The 15693-nt window shown below is 37.8% G+C and overlaps 1 protein-coding gene across 3 annotated transcripts in view; it reads right to left on the minus strand.

Annotated features, from left to right (window-relative positions):
• Positions 1 to 15693, minus strand: part of LOC131324437 (probable LRR receptor-like serine/threonine-protein kinase At3g47570) — a 34674-nt gene that overhangs the window by 16079 nt on the left and 2902 nt on the right. The window contains exons 2-3 of one of the 3 annotated variants that reach the window (XR_009199351.1): positions 15136 to 15237; positions 13644 to 14845 (exon numbers count right to left, since the gene is read on the minus strand). Coding sequence is in view for 1 of the 3 variants with exons in the window: in XM_058356400.1 (XP_058212383.1) it covers positions 575 to 3308 (2734 nt within the window). In the remaining 2 variants the exon portion in view is untranslated. Of the gene's footprint in view, positions 1 to 574; positions 3421 to 13643; positions 14846 to 15135; positions 15238 to 15693 lie in introns of those variants that run through there. The other 2 variants (XR_009199350.1, XM_058356400.1) reach the window with 2 other exon arrangements.

Below are 15693 nucleotides of genomic sequence, written 5' to 3' on the forward strand. Positions count from 1 at the left end.
AATGAATAAAAACCAAAAAACTAAGTCATGTTTTGGCCAAAACCACCCAAATACTCATTAGGATTTTTTTTGTGCCGAAGTGTAGTTTTCCTACTGCACTTGAATAAATATTGTTTCTTGGGATGACAGGTGGTAAAGAAAGAGGTCAGATTCATTTAAGCTAGGAAACGGAATGGGGTTGAACTAACGGAGTTGAAGTAAAAGTTGAAGAAAGTTGGGGAGGGCAACGTGGCAGCTGGAGAAGGCTGGGACAGAGGGGTAGGACAGGGAAACTCGGACAGGAAATCCGAGTCCGAGAAAACTTGATTTCAACACACCATGTGAGTTTGTAATATTAGCTAGTACATTTACTCTAACATGTAAACGGTACTCCCCCTCATTCTTTTTGGGTACTCCCTTGTTTTTTAAGGAATCGACCAATTGAGCATGATTTATTTCATGATGAGAAAATACCAAATTCAATATCTTGAATGGTATGGACAGATCACAACCAATTTAACAATTTCGTGGTGTCTAACTAACTACCCTTGAGCTGAAATTTGGTGAGATGAGGCAGAATTAAGTTTGTTCATACCTGGAGCTGCATATCCAATGGTTCCCTTTATTGCACTTGAACTACTAGCACTTGGAGTGGTGAGCTCTACACGAAATCTAGCTAGACCAAAATCTCCAACATGGGCAACCATGTCTCCATCAAGAAGGATATTACTCGGCTTTAGATCGCGGTGAATAATTGGCATTTCGCATTGGTGATGAAGATAATCGAGTGCACAAGCCACATCTATGGCAATGTCTACTCTTTGTACAAGATCGAGTCCCACTAACTCACGTTCCCCATTATTTGCTTCCGGAATAGGATGCAACCAATTATCTAGACTTCCATTCGGCATAAACTCGTAAACTAGAGCTTTAAACTCATTCCCTTGAAAATCCATGCTAGAACAAGCAGTTATGATTGAAACTAGATTTCGGTGTCGAATATTCCTTAAGGCTTCACACTCTGCCATGAAACTCTTGGTAGCGCCACGAGTTTGAAGGTCAAGTACTTTGACTGCAACAACCAACTCCCCATTTTGTTCAATAACACCTTTATACACACGACCGAAACTACCAAAACCAAGCAGATTCGTCGAAGAGAAACCTTCAGTTGCGTTAAGAAGTTCTCCATAAGAGACTTTCAAGAATGGATTTTTCAACAATGAAACTGTAGGTTTTTTCTTTCTTTTCTTCTTGAACAAACATATGATGAAAGACGACACTATGATTACACCAACGAGTATTGAAGCTACCGTGATTCCCAACGTCGACGAAAGAAACTTCCTATTTCTTGATTTTTTTGTGGTGCACCGAGGTAGTTGTAGTTCAGAAATGCCACCACAAAGCCTATAGTTTCCGGCAACAGATATGGCACTTGCATTTGTGAAGACACCTCTCATTGGTAACTCTCCTTCGAAATTGTTGAAGGACAAATTGAGATTCTTCAAGGAAAAAGTCCCTAAGAATCTTGGAATTTGGCCGGATAAGTTGTTGTGAGAAAGGTCCAAATTTTGAATACCTTTCAAAGATTCCATTGATGAAGGAATAGATCCTTGAAACAAGTTTTGCTGCAAATACAAGTTTTCAAGGCTGCTACAGCTTCCAAGAGTCCTAGGAATTTCACCAAACAAACCATTCTCAGAGATATCGATTTCTACTAAATTTTTTAGGTATCCAACCTCAGGTGGCAGGGATCCAATCAAACGGTTGCGAGAGAGATCCAACGCAATTGATAGAGAAGAGACCATCAAAAGTTGTCTTGGAATGCTCCCATTAAGGTAATTTTCATTAAGTGCAATCATTAACAAATTACGACAGTCTCCAAGACTCGTCGGTATGGCTCCCACTAGTCTGTTTTCCCCCAAGTAAAGTTCATTCAGAAATGACAAATTTCCAATAGAGTCTGGAATTTTACCAGAGATAGTGTTGGTTCTACATACCAACCTTTGCAACTTACGGAGATAACCTATGCTATCGGGAATTGGACCGGTGAATAGGTTATCATATAGACCTAAGTGTTGCAGATTCACAAGGTTTCCTATTGTTGATGGAATAGATCCATGCAATTTATTTCCACCTAGTACCAACCAAAAGAGAGAGAGTGACAGATTACCCACATAGTTCGGTAATACCCCTCCAAATTGGCATTCCCCCATACTTATCACTCTCAAATTGCTACAGTTGGTTAAAGAACTAAGAAAGGCTAGTCCATCAGATCCCTTAGCTTCAAAATTGTTCATATCCAGAGTTATTGCACTGAGGTTTTTTAGGCTTCCGAAATCATTTGTTACTTTTCCATTGAAATTATTAAAACCCAAAATGAGTTGTAACAACTTCGAGGAGTTGGATATTGAAAGTGGAAGTGGACCATTAAATTGGTTGCGATTTAGCTGAAGGATCTGAAGGTGAGAGAACATGAAACCGAATGTCGGTGGAAGACTACCCTGAAGTCGATTATAAGCCACAGATAACGACTCCAGCAACGATAGGTTGTATAAGGAAGGAGAGATGGTACCTGAAATTTGACTGGAACCCAACCAAAGTGCTCTTAAATTTTTCAATTGACCCAAAGCATCTGGAAGACTTCCTTCAAGAGGATTGCCAGCAGCATTAAAGTCTTCCAGAGAAGTAAGATTTCCAATCCACGGAGGAATCCCTCCGGTCAAATTATTCTCACGAATGTAGAGAGATATGAGTCTCGGCAATGAAAAAGCAAGTTCTTTTGGCAACTCTCCAACTAGCTTATTTTCACGTACATTAAGGTACCTGAGATTGGAGCAACGAGATAGGCTTGGTGGAATTTTCCCTTCAAAACCGTTAATGCCAAGATTCAATTTTTGCAACCTGAAAAGATTACCGAGTTCAATTGGAATTGCACCTGTAAAAGTGTTGTTTCCGAGACTAAGCTCCCAAAGAAAACTAAGGTTTCCGATGTACGGAGACAAAGGACCCGCTAGACCTCTGGATGTGAGGTCTATAAAGGTGACTCGTTCGTGTCGGCGACCGCATTTGACACCTTGCCAGTGGCAAAAATGGAGAGATTCATTCCATGAGCTCAAGGCATCTTGATATTCGGGGGAAATATTCGACTTGAAGGCCAATAATGCATGGAAATCAGTCTCGTTGCCAGCAACATTAATAGTGCTGGAAAGACTAAAGGATGATATTGTTGTGTCAAGGGCAAGGGCTTTGATTTGAAGGAATGGGATGAGGGAGAGAATTAAGGCTATGAGATCAATCGAGAGAGATCTGGTTGCTAGACTCATCTTCATGTCTGCTTTGAACTCTCAAGAACTACAGAATGTTTTGCTGATCATTTCCAAACTCGATTCCAGACTTCTCATTTGTGCAACTCTCTTTTTGGGTGTTTTCAGTTTGAGTGAAATATCTAGTGGGTCCTGAATGTGTGGACTTATCAACGGGAAATTAAGTTATGTGTGGGTCCTGAATGTGTGGACTTATCAACGTGAAATTAAATTACGTGGGGTTGAAGAAGAGGACATTGATTGGCATCATTTAGAAGGGAGCAGGTGATGATCACCTCTGTATCCCTTCTGTCAAGACTCTTCCAAATGGGAAAACCAAACCAACCAAAAGGACAATGTAAGGTGTTTGGCAAAGGTGCGCGCACTGTAACTTTGTAATGTAGATTGCAGGAGCTTTATCTAATAATGAACATGATATATATATATATATATATATATATATATATATATGGGATATATATATATGGGGCGGTTCCGGAGACACCCAAAAAAACACCTAAGAAAACACCTCATAGTTTCCGATCAAATTTTGATGATCCGAGCCGCTCAATGTGATCAGAACGTGATTTTAATGATACACGTGAGAAATCAGCAAAAAAAATGACCGGGAAGGGCTTGATCCGAACAGTTTCGAACAATTTTTTATTGAACGGTTCAAATAAAAACTGCTCAAATCAAGCCTTTCCCGATCATTTTTTTTTGTTAATTTCTCGCGGGCACCTTAAAATCACATTCTGCACACATTGAACGGTTCGGATCATAAAAATTTGATCGGAAACTATGAGTTTGATATTTGGGGTGTTTTTTTAGGTGTTTTTTTGGATGTCCCTTGAACCGTCCCGATATATATATATATATATACTAGTGCATGCCCGTGCCTGAAGGCACAGTGCAACACTTTTCGGTCATACGGTTGGTGATAGGGGAGAGAGCAAGGAAAAGGGATGTGCTGGTCCTGTAATAATTTGATCACATTATTACCTAGGGAAAGGGATGTGCTAGTCCTGTAGTGATATGATCAAACAATACCATTCAAACGAAAGGGGAATAAAGTCGACAACAATTAAACTCCCAGTTGGAATACTTTTAAGTGACATATGTTATCCTCGTAAAGCTTTTTAAAAAGTGTTAAATTCACTTGGATACCTCATGTGGCGTGTCCAGACATATCTCCACGTGTTTCCGTCGTGTCGCGTATTCGTGTCGGACCACAAAAAAGGGCATAAAGAATAAATTCACTGCCCCCTATTTTTCACTCTATCAAACACGAATTTTAAAAAACACAAAGTGAATATCTTTGAAAGACAAATAACAAAAGTAATAGCTCGCCAAAATTCTCATTTTCAGATTTGTGTTAGGGTCATTTAGAACTCAAAAAATCCAAACACCCCAGCTTGCAACTTATACTATAAAGGGAAACTATCTTCTGATGTGTGGTACTCAGTGGAATGACATTAATGGCTCAGACTTTGGAATCACCAAAAAAAACGGTAAAGGTGGTTGAAGAAACGGTAATGATTGCAATGTAGTTTATCATTACCAAAAAAAAAAAAATATATATATATATATATATATATATATATATATATATATATCAGCTGTAGTTTTTCATTTTTTTTTTTGGTTTTTTTTTTTTTTTTTTTTGTGGTAAAGGTGGTGAAGTTGTAAATTCTGCTAATGAACAAAAAAATAAGAGAGACATAGATTGCAAAATTGCAATATTCTGATTTTAATTATCTACCCATACAAACAAATCCGTTTGTATTTTTTGCTACAACTGTAGTTTTAGAGCAGAGGTAGGGAACGTAATGTGAAGAACATAGGATTTCAGAGGTAGGGAACGTAGGATTTTTTGCTACTTCAAAAAAAATTAGCCATCGGTTTTGGTTTATTGTGGGGAAATAACGTGTTCTGAAGAGAGAGAGGGGCTGATTATAGCATTAGGTTTATAGATTACCATAAAGAGTCTCAATTTTTCGGAGTATTAGCCAAAAATTTCTGTGACTACCATGATTGATTAGGATAACTCCTAATATGATTCAAATTTCGGTACCGCCTGGAATTTTTAGATTACCAACGTACAATTTCTTAAATAGTGCTTGACTATTTTATACCTAGAATTAAAATGGCCAGAAAGCTCCCTTAACAACTCTAAAGATGTTATGGCAACAAAGAGCATAATGCATGTAATACCAAAATTAAGGTAATGCCTTTCATTAAAGAAAACTCCGGATTCCTTTCAATAAGTAAAAAGAAAAAACTGAATTCGTCTGCTTCATAAACCTGATAAAATGCAAATTAACAAAACTATGAATTTATCTTAACAAAACAAATATTTATTTGTCCCACCTATTAAAATAGAAACAATCTTGGAATCGTACAGTTTGCCACTTTCCCGTATAGTTTGCATGACAATATTTTCACCTATTAAAATAGAAAAAATTATGAAACAGGACTAATATACATGGAAGTCGTAAATGGGTATACTTGGAATCGTGCAGCATTTTTAAACTAATATACATGAAATTCCCGGGTAATTTTTAAACTACGCACGATACTGTATGTTTCATGCAAATCGTGCAGGATTTTTAAACCAATATACACAGAAGTCTTGGGTAATTTTTCAACTATGCACGATACTGCATGTTTCATGAATAATCATTCAGAATGGAAGTATGAGAGTATGACGCTACTTTTACTTTCATGAAACATAATACATTCTCTTAACTTAAATTATCACGAAGTTTAAATTGGTCGTCATACCTTTAAATAACATGGAAAATCAATTGTATTAACATATCTAAAATTAAAGTAAATGAAGGAGAGTCAGCACAATGCACGTGATCTGAGACAACGTCCTATAATATCCTCTGCAAAAGAGTAGAAAAGGACAGAGTCACACAGAAGTAAAAAAATAATAAATTGAAGGAATTTGTTAACCTATTATTGGTAGAGAGAATACAAAAAGAAAATAACGTGTGATAAGCTTTTTCACACATTTCCCTCTGGTTGCTCTTGAGCAATATGATAATTTCTCTTGCAAAAAGAAAATATCAGAGGAAAGTATAAAAGAAAATCCAACCATCTATCTACAAAACAAATGTCAAAATAAAACATAGAAACGAAACGAAGGATCAAACTACTCACATTAATATGTAGTTTTTCAAAGATTCAGTCTCAATATTGATCATCAGAAAGTTGAACCACTCCTGCATAATACGAAAAATTCGAAGAAAAGTAACAAAATTCAAGAGATTGAGAATCAGTGTATCAAACCCACTTATACATTTTCAGGGGGAAAAATAGGAGAAACCATCGTCGAAGAGAAAGCTATAGCTAGGCGGCCAAAAAAATAATAAAGAATGTCTTCCGAGAAAAAATTCAAAGAAAAGTAACAAAATTCAAGAGATTGAGAATTAGTGTATCAAACCTACATATACATTTTCAGGGGGAAAAATAGGAGAAACCATCGTCGAAGAAAAAGCAATAGCTAGATGGCCAAAAAAATAATAAAGAATGTCTTCCGAGAGGTAATATATAGGAAAAAATCTTATATAGGAAAATCGGCAATTTCCTATATAAATCTGCAATTTCCTATATAAATCTTATATGGAACGGAAGTCGACAATTTCCCAAGATTTACGTAGATGGCAAATCTTGCTCAATTATATATGGGAAGTGAAAATCGGCAATTTCCTATATAAATCTGCAATTTCCTATATAAATCTTATATGGAATGGAAGTCGGCAATTTCCCAAGATTTACGTAGATGGCAAATCTTGCTCAATTATATATGGGAAGTGAAAATCGGCAAATTCCTATATAAATCTGCAATTTCCTATATAAATCTTATATGGAATGGAAGTCGGCAATTTCCCAAGATTTACGTAGATGGCAAATCTTGCTCAATTATATATGGGAAGTGTTTTATTTTTTTTCCTATTCAGCCGAGATTTCCTTTTTAATGAAGATTACCACATCTATCTTTGTCCAAAGAACATAAGTTATATACTAAATTGCCATTGGTTTGTATGTGAAGGGTGGAGAAATTTGGACCGTTGGATTTGTTTGTATGGTTAGATAACATATGTGTTAAAGAGAAATCTGAACCGTTGAGAAGAAATATTTCTAAAGATACCCATCCTGTTTTATAATATAGATATATATGTAAGGTTTTTGGCAAAGGTGCACGCACTGTAACTTTGTAATGTAGATTGCAGGAGCTTTATCTAATAATGAACATGATATATATATATATATATATATATATATATATATATATATATAGAGAGAGAGAGAGAGAGAGAGAGAGAGAGAGAGTCCGGATCCAATGAGGGATCCCGCACGATGCTACCGTGCGGGACTCCCCTTTTCCGATTGAATTGCGACGATCCGAGCCGTTCAAAGTGATTGGTTCAACAAAAAACTGCTCGGATCAAGCTCTTTTCGATCATTTTTTTTGCTGATTTCTCAGCTACTGTGCGGGACTCCCTTTTCCCGATTGAATTGCGACGATCCGAGCCGCTCAAAGTAATCATAACGTGATTTTAAGGGTACCCGCAAGAAATCAGCAAAAAAAATGATAGGGAATGGCTTGATCCGAGTAGTCGGTTCAATAAAAAACTGCTCGGATCAAGCCCTTCTCGATCATTTTTTTTTTGCTGATTTTCCACGAGTTCCCTTAAAATCACGTTTTGTACACTTTGAGCGGCTCGGATCGTCGCAATTCGATCAGGAAAGGGGAGTCCCACATCGTAAGGCCGTAAGGGATCGCTTATGGGATCCGGACTGTGTGTGCATAGAGTCCGGATCCAATGATGGATCCCGCACGGTGCTACCGTGCGGGACTCCCCTTTCCTGATTGAATTGCGACGATCCGAGCCGCTCAAAGTGATCAGAACGTGATTTTAAGGGTACTCGCGAGAAATCAACCAAAAAAATGATCGGAAAGGACCGTTTAGTAAAAAACTGCTCAGATCATATATATTTGTGTGGATGAGAAAATGCATAAAGAAGAAGACACTAGAGATACAGTAATTGGGTTTTTGGCATTATTAAGAATTTCCACAAGTCTGTCAAAAACTCTTGGGCAATATCAAGAATTTCCACAAATCTGGTCATTGGTGGGGCCATCATTTAATGGCCTACAAATTTTCAACCTCTTCGCAAATCTCGCTCCAATGATTTTTCGGGGCAAATGATACCTAAAGGCTAAAAGTCCTTCCAGGCTCTTTGAATTTAGGGAGTTGATGGAACAGAAGCAAAAAAGATTAGAATTTCTTGCCAATTCACTCACTAAGATTAAGTAATTTCATGAGAAATAAAGAGAAAAGTACAAAAATTATATATATTTTATTTTTATTGGCTCCTTCTTCTTTCTCACCCAAAGTGAGAAAACGATCCATTTCTTATGACAATGTTTCTTACAGTACAAAGGAGGCTGTCGCAGCCATGGCTCCACATTTGTAAAGCTTACATTGCATGTTTTCTCTCCCTCTTTCGGCATGACAATTGGCAACCTACTAGCCAATGATTCTGAACACAAACTGTAAGGACCAAATTTCGGGGTCTCCGTATATTGGCAATTCCGTATGACAAAACATATATTTTATATCGAATTGTAATTTTATAATTTTTTATAGGCTAACAAGTCTATATAGAATTAGAGTAGAAGAAATCATTATTATATGTAATCGAAAATGAGCGTATTGAATAAAAAAAAGGTTGACTATTGCAAGACAATTTTTGGCAAAAGACAGATCAATCCCTCCATCAATCTATTGGAGTATCAATCGGCTTCTTCTGATTTTTTCTTTAAAAGAAAAAGTAAGGTTAAAATGGGCCCAATCAAGAGTCTTATTCTTTTCCTCCTAGGTTTGTACTAGACCTGGGTAACATGTCGGGTCGGGTCGGGTCGGGTCGTATTCGTATCTTGTCAGTCGGGTTCATGTCACAAACCATCCAACCCGACCCCGACCCATTTAGAATTCGTGTTTCTCAAGTCGTGTCATTTTCGCTTTTCGTGTCAGAAATGCTCAACCCTAGCGCGTAGATCCGAAGGTTCCGGGTTCGACTCACGAGGAAAGCGAAAATTAATAAATAAATGGGGACCAAAATAGACAAGCAGAATAATCTCGTACACTTACATTAGCCTAGGACAAAAATGAAAAAAGGCAGAAAAGACTACTCCAAGAAGTATGTGTGGAGTCTTTGGATCAAAGTCACGCATGCCCAAGTCATTGGAATATGAAGGCCTTATCATCGACATTGACATCGATCAAGACAATTGGCAGAACCATTCAATGACCAAGACTTAGCATTTAAGTCTGTGCAACCCATGATAACTCCGATAGGATGTCCATTTAATTGGGCAAATTGGTCTAAATGACATATTTAAAGAGTTTCTCAAGTAATAAGGACATCAAAATATTTTCATGTTAGGGGAAGGAAACAAAGGGTTTTTCATCCCCCACGTCATCACCAGAGAGCTGACCGTTGACCGACATTGACCGGTGTTGACCATTCAATAAAGGCTTTACCGGCGTTAGTATTACCGACATTAAATAAATGTTGTTAAAAGACACTTTTAGCGGCATTAATAAGACTGCTGGGAATAATTATCCTAAAATGGCAGTTTTCCTAAGACTGCCGTTTTTAGTGACTTTTACCGGCGATTTTTTAAATTACCGCCGGGAAAGTAGAATATACAATTGTTTTTAATACCAGCGGTAATACTTATAATAAAACCAACCCGTATAATATAAATAATATTATTTATCCTATTTGCCCCAAAATGCGGGTTAGCCCAATTGGTCACACGCGTGCACGTAGATCCGGAGGTTCCGGGTTCGACTCACGGGGAGAGCGAAAAAAATTTACCGCCCATTTTATTTCCGACAGTTTTGTAGTGCCGTTTTTAGTATTACTGGCGGTTTGTTACCACCGTTTTTGTTTTTGCGATCATTGCTTTACCAGCGGTTTTTTAACTATTACCGGCGGTTGTTAGTATTATCGGCGGTTTTTTGACTATTTCCGGCGGTTTTCTAATGCCGCTAAAGGAAAATTTTGGCGTATTTTAATGGTTCCTCCTGTGCAGATTAATTAGAATGGTTCTACAATTGGGCAGATTCTTACTTGATTTTGCCGTGTCCGAACCTGTGTCCTTGCCCCCATCGGGTCCCAAAGTCGATGTTACTTTGTATTGCACATACTAGTCGAAATAGACAACAGAAAACTAACCCCTCACTAAAGACCAGGGACACCATCTTTTCTTTTCTGAAAGTTACATGAGAAAGCAACATGACCACTTTATTCCATTTAAAGAGTCTACTTTTCTTATTAGCTTAATTTCATTCTCTCGCTTTCCACTTTGTACATTTAAATACTACCTCCGCGCACGTAACTTCATTTCATTTGTGGAAGTTCATTAACATCCTAACTTCCAACACTAGCTATTATATATGTGTCCATCCTTAAACATTATGTCCATGCAGTACTCCTCTTGTTTCTTTCATGGCGCCTCCTATTAGCACAACACACAGTACTAGCAAAAAACGTAACCGCCAACATCGCGGATGTAACCTCCAACAGCTTCCTCGGCACCAAGCCCGACTGCCAACCTAAATGCGGAAACCTAAGCATCCCTTACCCATTCGGCATAGGGGCTGCCTGCTCCTTTGATCGGCCCTTCGTAATCAACTGCAGCAATTCACAGCCCTTCTTAGGTGGCCTCGTGGTCTTATCCATCTCACCAACCCAAGTCCGGGTCCGAAACATTGTCGCTTCCATGTGCTACAACAAGACCGGGGCCGTGACCAATGATTTTCGCCTGGCCTGGACTTCGTTGCAGTTTGACTGGCCATACACATTTTCGGACACCGCGAATAAGTTTACGGTCGTCGGCTGCGAAGTCTCTTTCCCGATTAAGCCAAGAGACCAAACGCACCTTCCACTCGACAATATTGGAAGGAAGCAAGAATCGAATCACGTTGGCAATATCCACCATGACCTAGCAATTTGGGTATATTAAACAAGAATCAATTTGGTTAATGGTGTGACCAATAAGGCTTTCATTGTAAACTGGATCAATTATATGTTAGGACCCCATAACCGATCTTTCACAGTTTTCTAAGCCATGTCTTCGACTTCTCTTAAACTGTTGGGATTGACTTGTTTATATTTGCTTACTTTTCCGAATCCTATCTGTGCATTTGCTGTGTGTTTTGGATTTGGAGCAATAATGCTTTCATCGTATGATGTTTATTGGCGATTTTGATTTAAGTTTTTTTTGCTCATCCAAATATTCTCACTGAGATGATCAACTGGGAAAATCATAAAAGATTCGTACAAGAGCAATACTACTAACACCACATTTTTTACTCCATAGAAACAAGTATGGTAGGCTCCATAAAAAGCAGATAAAAAAAAAAAGAGGCTCCATAAAAACATTTGTGTGGAGACCACCACACTTAAAAAATGAGGTATTTATCATACAGGTACACAAAAGAAGAAAATATCTAGAAAAAGAAAGGGAGAAGAAGAGGAAGGAAATAAGCCAAGCTGCTTCTTTAAAGAAATGAGTAATGCTCTGAACACTTACAAAAAAAGCAACCAAGGAATCGTTTGTCGCATACAGTTTTTTCCACCATCTCTCCAAAAATTAATTAGTAGTAGGAAGAGTTTCAATTAATGTCTTGTTTGGATCAAAATTTGGAAAAAAAATTTCAACTCAAATAATACTCTTTATTCTTATTTTCAATCATTACTCTTCACTCATTACCCCTATCTTCAATCATTATTCTCATTTCTCTATTTCTCTTTACTCATTATCCCTACTTCCAATCATTATTAAGCCCTGTTCCAGAAATCTTCTTAAAAAATAAGCAGTTTATTTCACATTTTCAAACTAAAAAAAATGTAAATGACAAAAAAAATTTCAATGTTTTTTGCACCGTTTAAAAGATCTCAATGAAATCTATCAAACAAGATCTATATTAACAGAAAAATTATTTGTGTAAGCACATGATTTTTTAACTTGAAATTGTCTTCTTAAAAAATAAGTACTACTTATTTTGAGTTCTGGAATGGGGCCATCATAAAAAATTTCTTAAAAACTCATCCAAACGCAGAATAAGTCTTTTTTCAGCATTCAACATCGCACTCGTAAGTCTATTTTTAGAGCAGTCGCATTGTGTAACCAAATGCATGGAAGCACTCCAGGCCTAACAATCTCTCCCTCATGATGACGCTCCCGCGACTTGAACTCATGATACCTATCTAAACGAAATAAATCCTCACAACGTTCTAGGTATCACCTGCCAAGTCACTTGTGCACCGCACCCAGTGATCTTAATCGCCAACGGCCTTGAATCCACAAGCCCTCCTATAGACCTAACATATATTTTCCGTAGAAATAACTCTCAAAAAATCAGCTGCATACATGTATGTGCTTCTGCCGTTATTTTCTTTTACTTCCGCCACTGCCTTTTCTTTTTCTTATTCTCACTTTATGCACAACCTATCACAGCGCCACTTTTATTTTTTTTTATTTTTTTATAGGAGTATATGTATATATAGCCATATAGGCTGTGCCGCTGTGGTACAAACTAGAGCTGAGCAACGAACACGAAACATTTTAACACGACACGAACCGGACACGAAGTTAGCGGGTTAGGATTAAACATTTCTGACACGAAACACGAAAATGACACGATTCGAGAACACGAATTCTAAATGAGTCGGGTTCGGATTGAACACGTGAGACACAAAACTGACACGACCAACACGGTTACTAATCTGTGTCACTCATTAACATGAACATATATATATAATATATGGTATATTTGTAATTCTATATAGAGTTGGACAACAGACACGATAACACGATACGAGCCGGACACGAAATTAACGGGTGTTGAAGCTACCGTGATTCCTAACATCCGGGAAAGAGACTTCCGATTTCTTGATTTTTTCGTGTTGCACCGAGGTAGTCGTAGTTCAGAAATGCCACCCAGTTCATAAATGCCACCACAAAACCTATAGTTTCCAGCAACTTATATTGCACTTGCATTTGTAAAAACACCCTTTCATTTGTAACTCTCCTTCGAAATTATTGAAAGAAAAATTGAGATTCTTCAGGGAAAAAGTCCCCAAAAATATTGAAATTTGACCAGATAAATTGTTGTCGGAAAGGTCTAAATTCTGAATATCTCTCAAGGATTCCATTGGTGAAGCAATAGACCTTTGAAACAAATGTTGCTGCAAATACAGGTTTTCATGGCTAATGTAGCTACCAAGAGTGCTAGCTATTTCACCACAAACCATTCTAAAATATATCGATTTCTACTAAATTTCTGAGGTTTCCCAACTCAAGTGGCAAGGATCCAAACAAACGGTTGCAAGCTAGATCCAATAAAATAGATAGTGAAGAGACCATCAAAAATTGTCTTCGTATGATACCATTAAGGTTATATTATAAGAAAGTGTCACCTGTAACAAATTCCGACAATTGCCAAAGACTCACGGGTATGGCTCCCTCTATTCTATTTTGGCGCAAGCTAAGTTCAATCAGAAATGACAAATTTCTAATAGAGTCCGAAATTTTACTTGAGATACTGTTGTTTGAAAAGTCCAACACTTGCAACTTATGAAGATAACCATGCTACCGGGAATCGGGCCTATGAATAGGTTACAATTCAATGCTAAGACTTACAAATTCACAAGGTTTCCCATTGTTGAAAGAATATAAATCCATTCAATTTATTTAGACCTAGTGCCAAGCAAGAGACACAGGTTAGTAGATTGCCCACAGAATCCAATAAATACCCCTAGCTCCAAACTGGCCCATTCTCCAAAAGAGTACCACCTCCAAGTCACTACAATTGGTCAAAGAACTAAGAACGACAAGTCCATCTGATCCTTTAGTCTCAAAATTATTCTCACCTAGATTTATCAGGTAGAGATTTTTTAAATTTTCAAAATCGTTTCTTACTTTTTCAGTGAAGTTGTTATTATTCAACTCCAGCAGTACCAACTGGGAAGAGTTGGATATTGAAAGCGAAATTGGACCATTAAATTGGTTGCGGTATAGCTGAAGGACTTGGAGGTGAGGGAACATGAAACCGAATGTCGGCGGAAGACTACCCCAAAGTCGATTAACAAGCACAGATAATCTTTCCAGCAACAATAAGTTGTACAAGGAAGGAGGGATGGTTCCTGAAATTTGACTGAAACCCAACCTAAGGTACCTTAAATTTCGTAATTGACCCAAAGCATTTGGAACACTTCCTCCAAACGGATCGTAAGAGGCACTAAAGTTTACTAGAGAAGTAAGATTCCCAATTGACGGAGGAATCCCTCCAGTCAAATTGTTCTCAATAATCTAGAGTGATATGAGTCTCGTCTTTGAATAAGAAGATTATTTTGGAAACTCTCCAACTAGCTTATTTTCCTGTACACTAAGGAACCTGAGATTGGAGCAACAACATAGACTTGGTGGAATTTTCCCTTCAAAATCGTTAACACCCAAATTCAATTTCTGTAACCTGAAAAGATCACCAAGTTCAGTTGGACTTTTAGGTGGTATTTCATATTTGTCCAACCAAATTCTGCGGAGGAGCTGACAATTCGGCGAGTGATAATTGGCCCACCAGTGACAAGATTTGTGGATTTTCTTCATAACCCCAGAAAGGGTTCTGACTGACTTGAGGAAAATTTTACATTTCTGAAAACTCTTAATGGTGACAGCCTCTTGGGCACATTTCTTGAAAGAAATTTCGCTGCAAATACAAGTTCTCGAGGCTACTGCAAACACCAAGAGCGCTAGGAATATCACCTGACAAGTCTTTCTCGGAGTCGTCAATTTCTACTCAATGTTTGAGGTTTCCAACCTCAAGAGGCAAGGATCCAGAGGAAGGGTTGCAAGCTAGATACAATCCTATTGACAGTGAAGAGACCAATAAAAGTTTCTTTTGGTATGCTTCAAGTAAGGTTATTTTCAGGGATTGACAAATTTCGACAATTGCCAATATTGAAGGGTATGGCCACTCTAGTCTGTTTTTCTCCAAGTCCAGATCAATCACCAATGACCAATTTCCAATAGACTCTGGAATTTCACCTGAGATATTGTTGCCTAAAAATGACAACTGCTCCAACTTGTGAAGATAATCTATGCTATTGGGAATTGGTCCTGTGAAAAGGTTATCCAACAAAGATAAATTTTCCAGATTCACAAGGTTTCCTAATGTTGAAGGAATACATCCTTTCATTTTGTTTCTATCGGAAAACAACCAACGCAGAGAGGTTAATAGATTGCCCCCGGAGTCTGGTAATACCCCTCCGAATTGGCCATTCTTCAAAAATACCACCCACAAATTGCTACAATTGGTCAAAG

This window comes from Rhododendron vialii, chromosome 4a, assembly GCF_030253575.1.
Source record: "Rhododendron vialii isolate Sample 1 chromosome 4a, ASM3025357v1".
NCBI classification, from domain to species: Eukaryota; Viridiplantae; Streptophyta; class Magnoliopsida; order Ericales; family Ericaceae; genus Rhododendron; species Rhododendron vialii.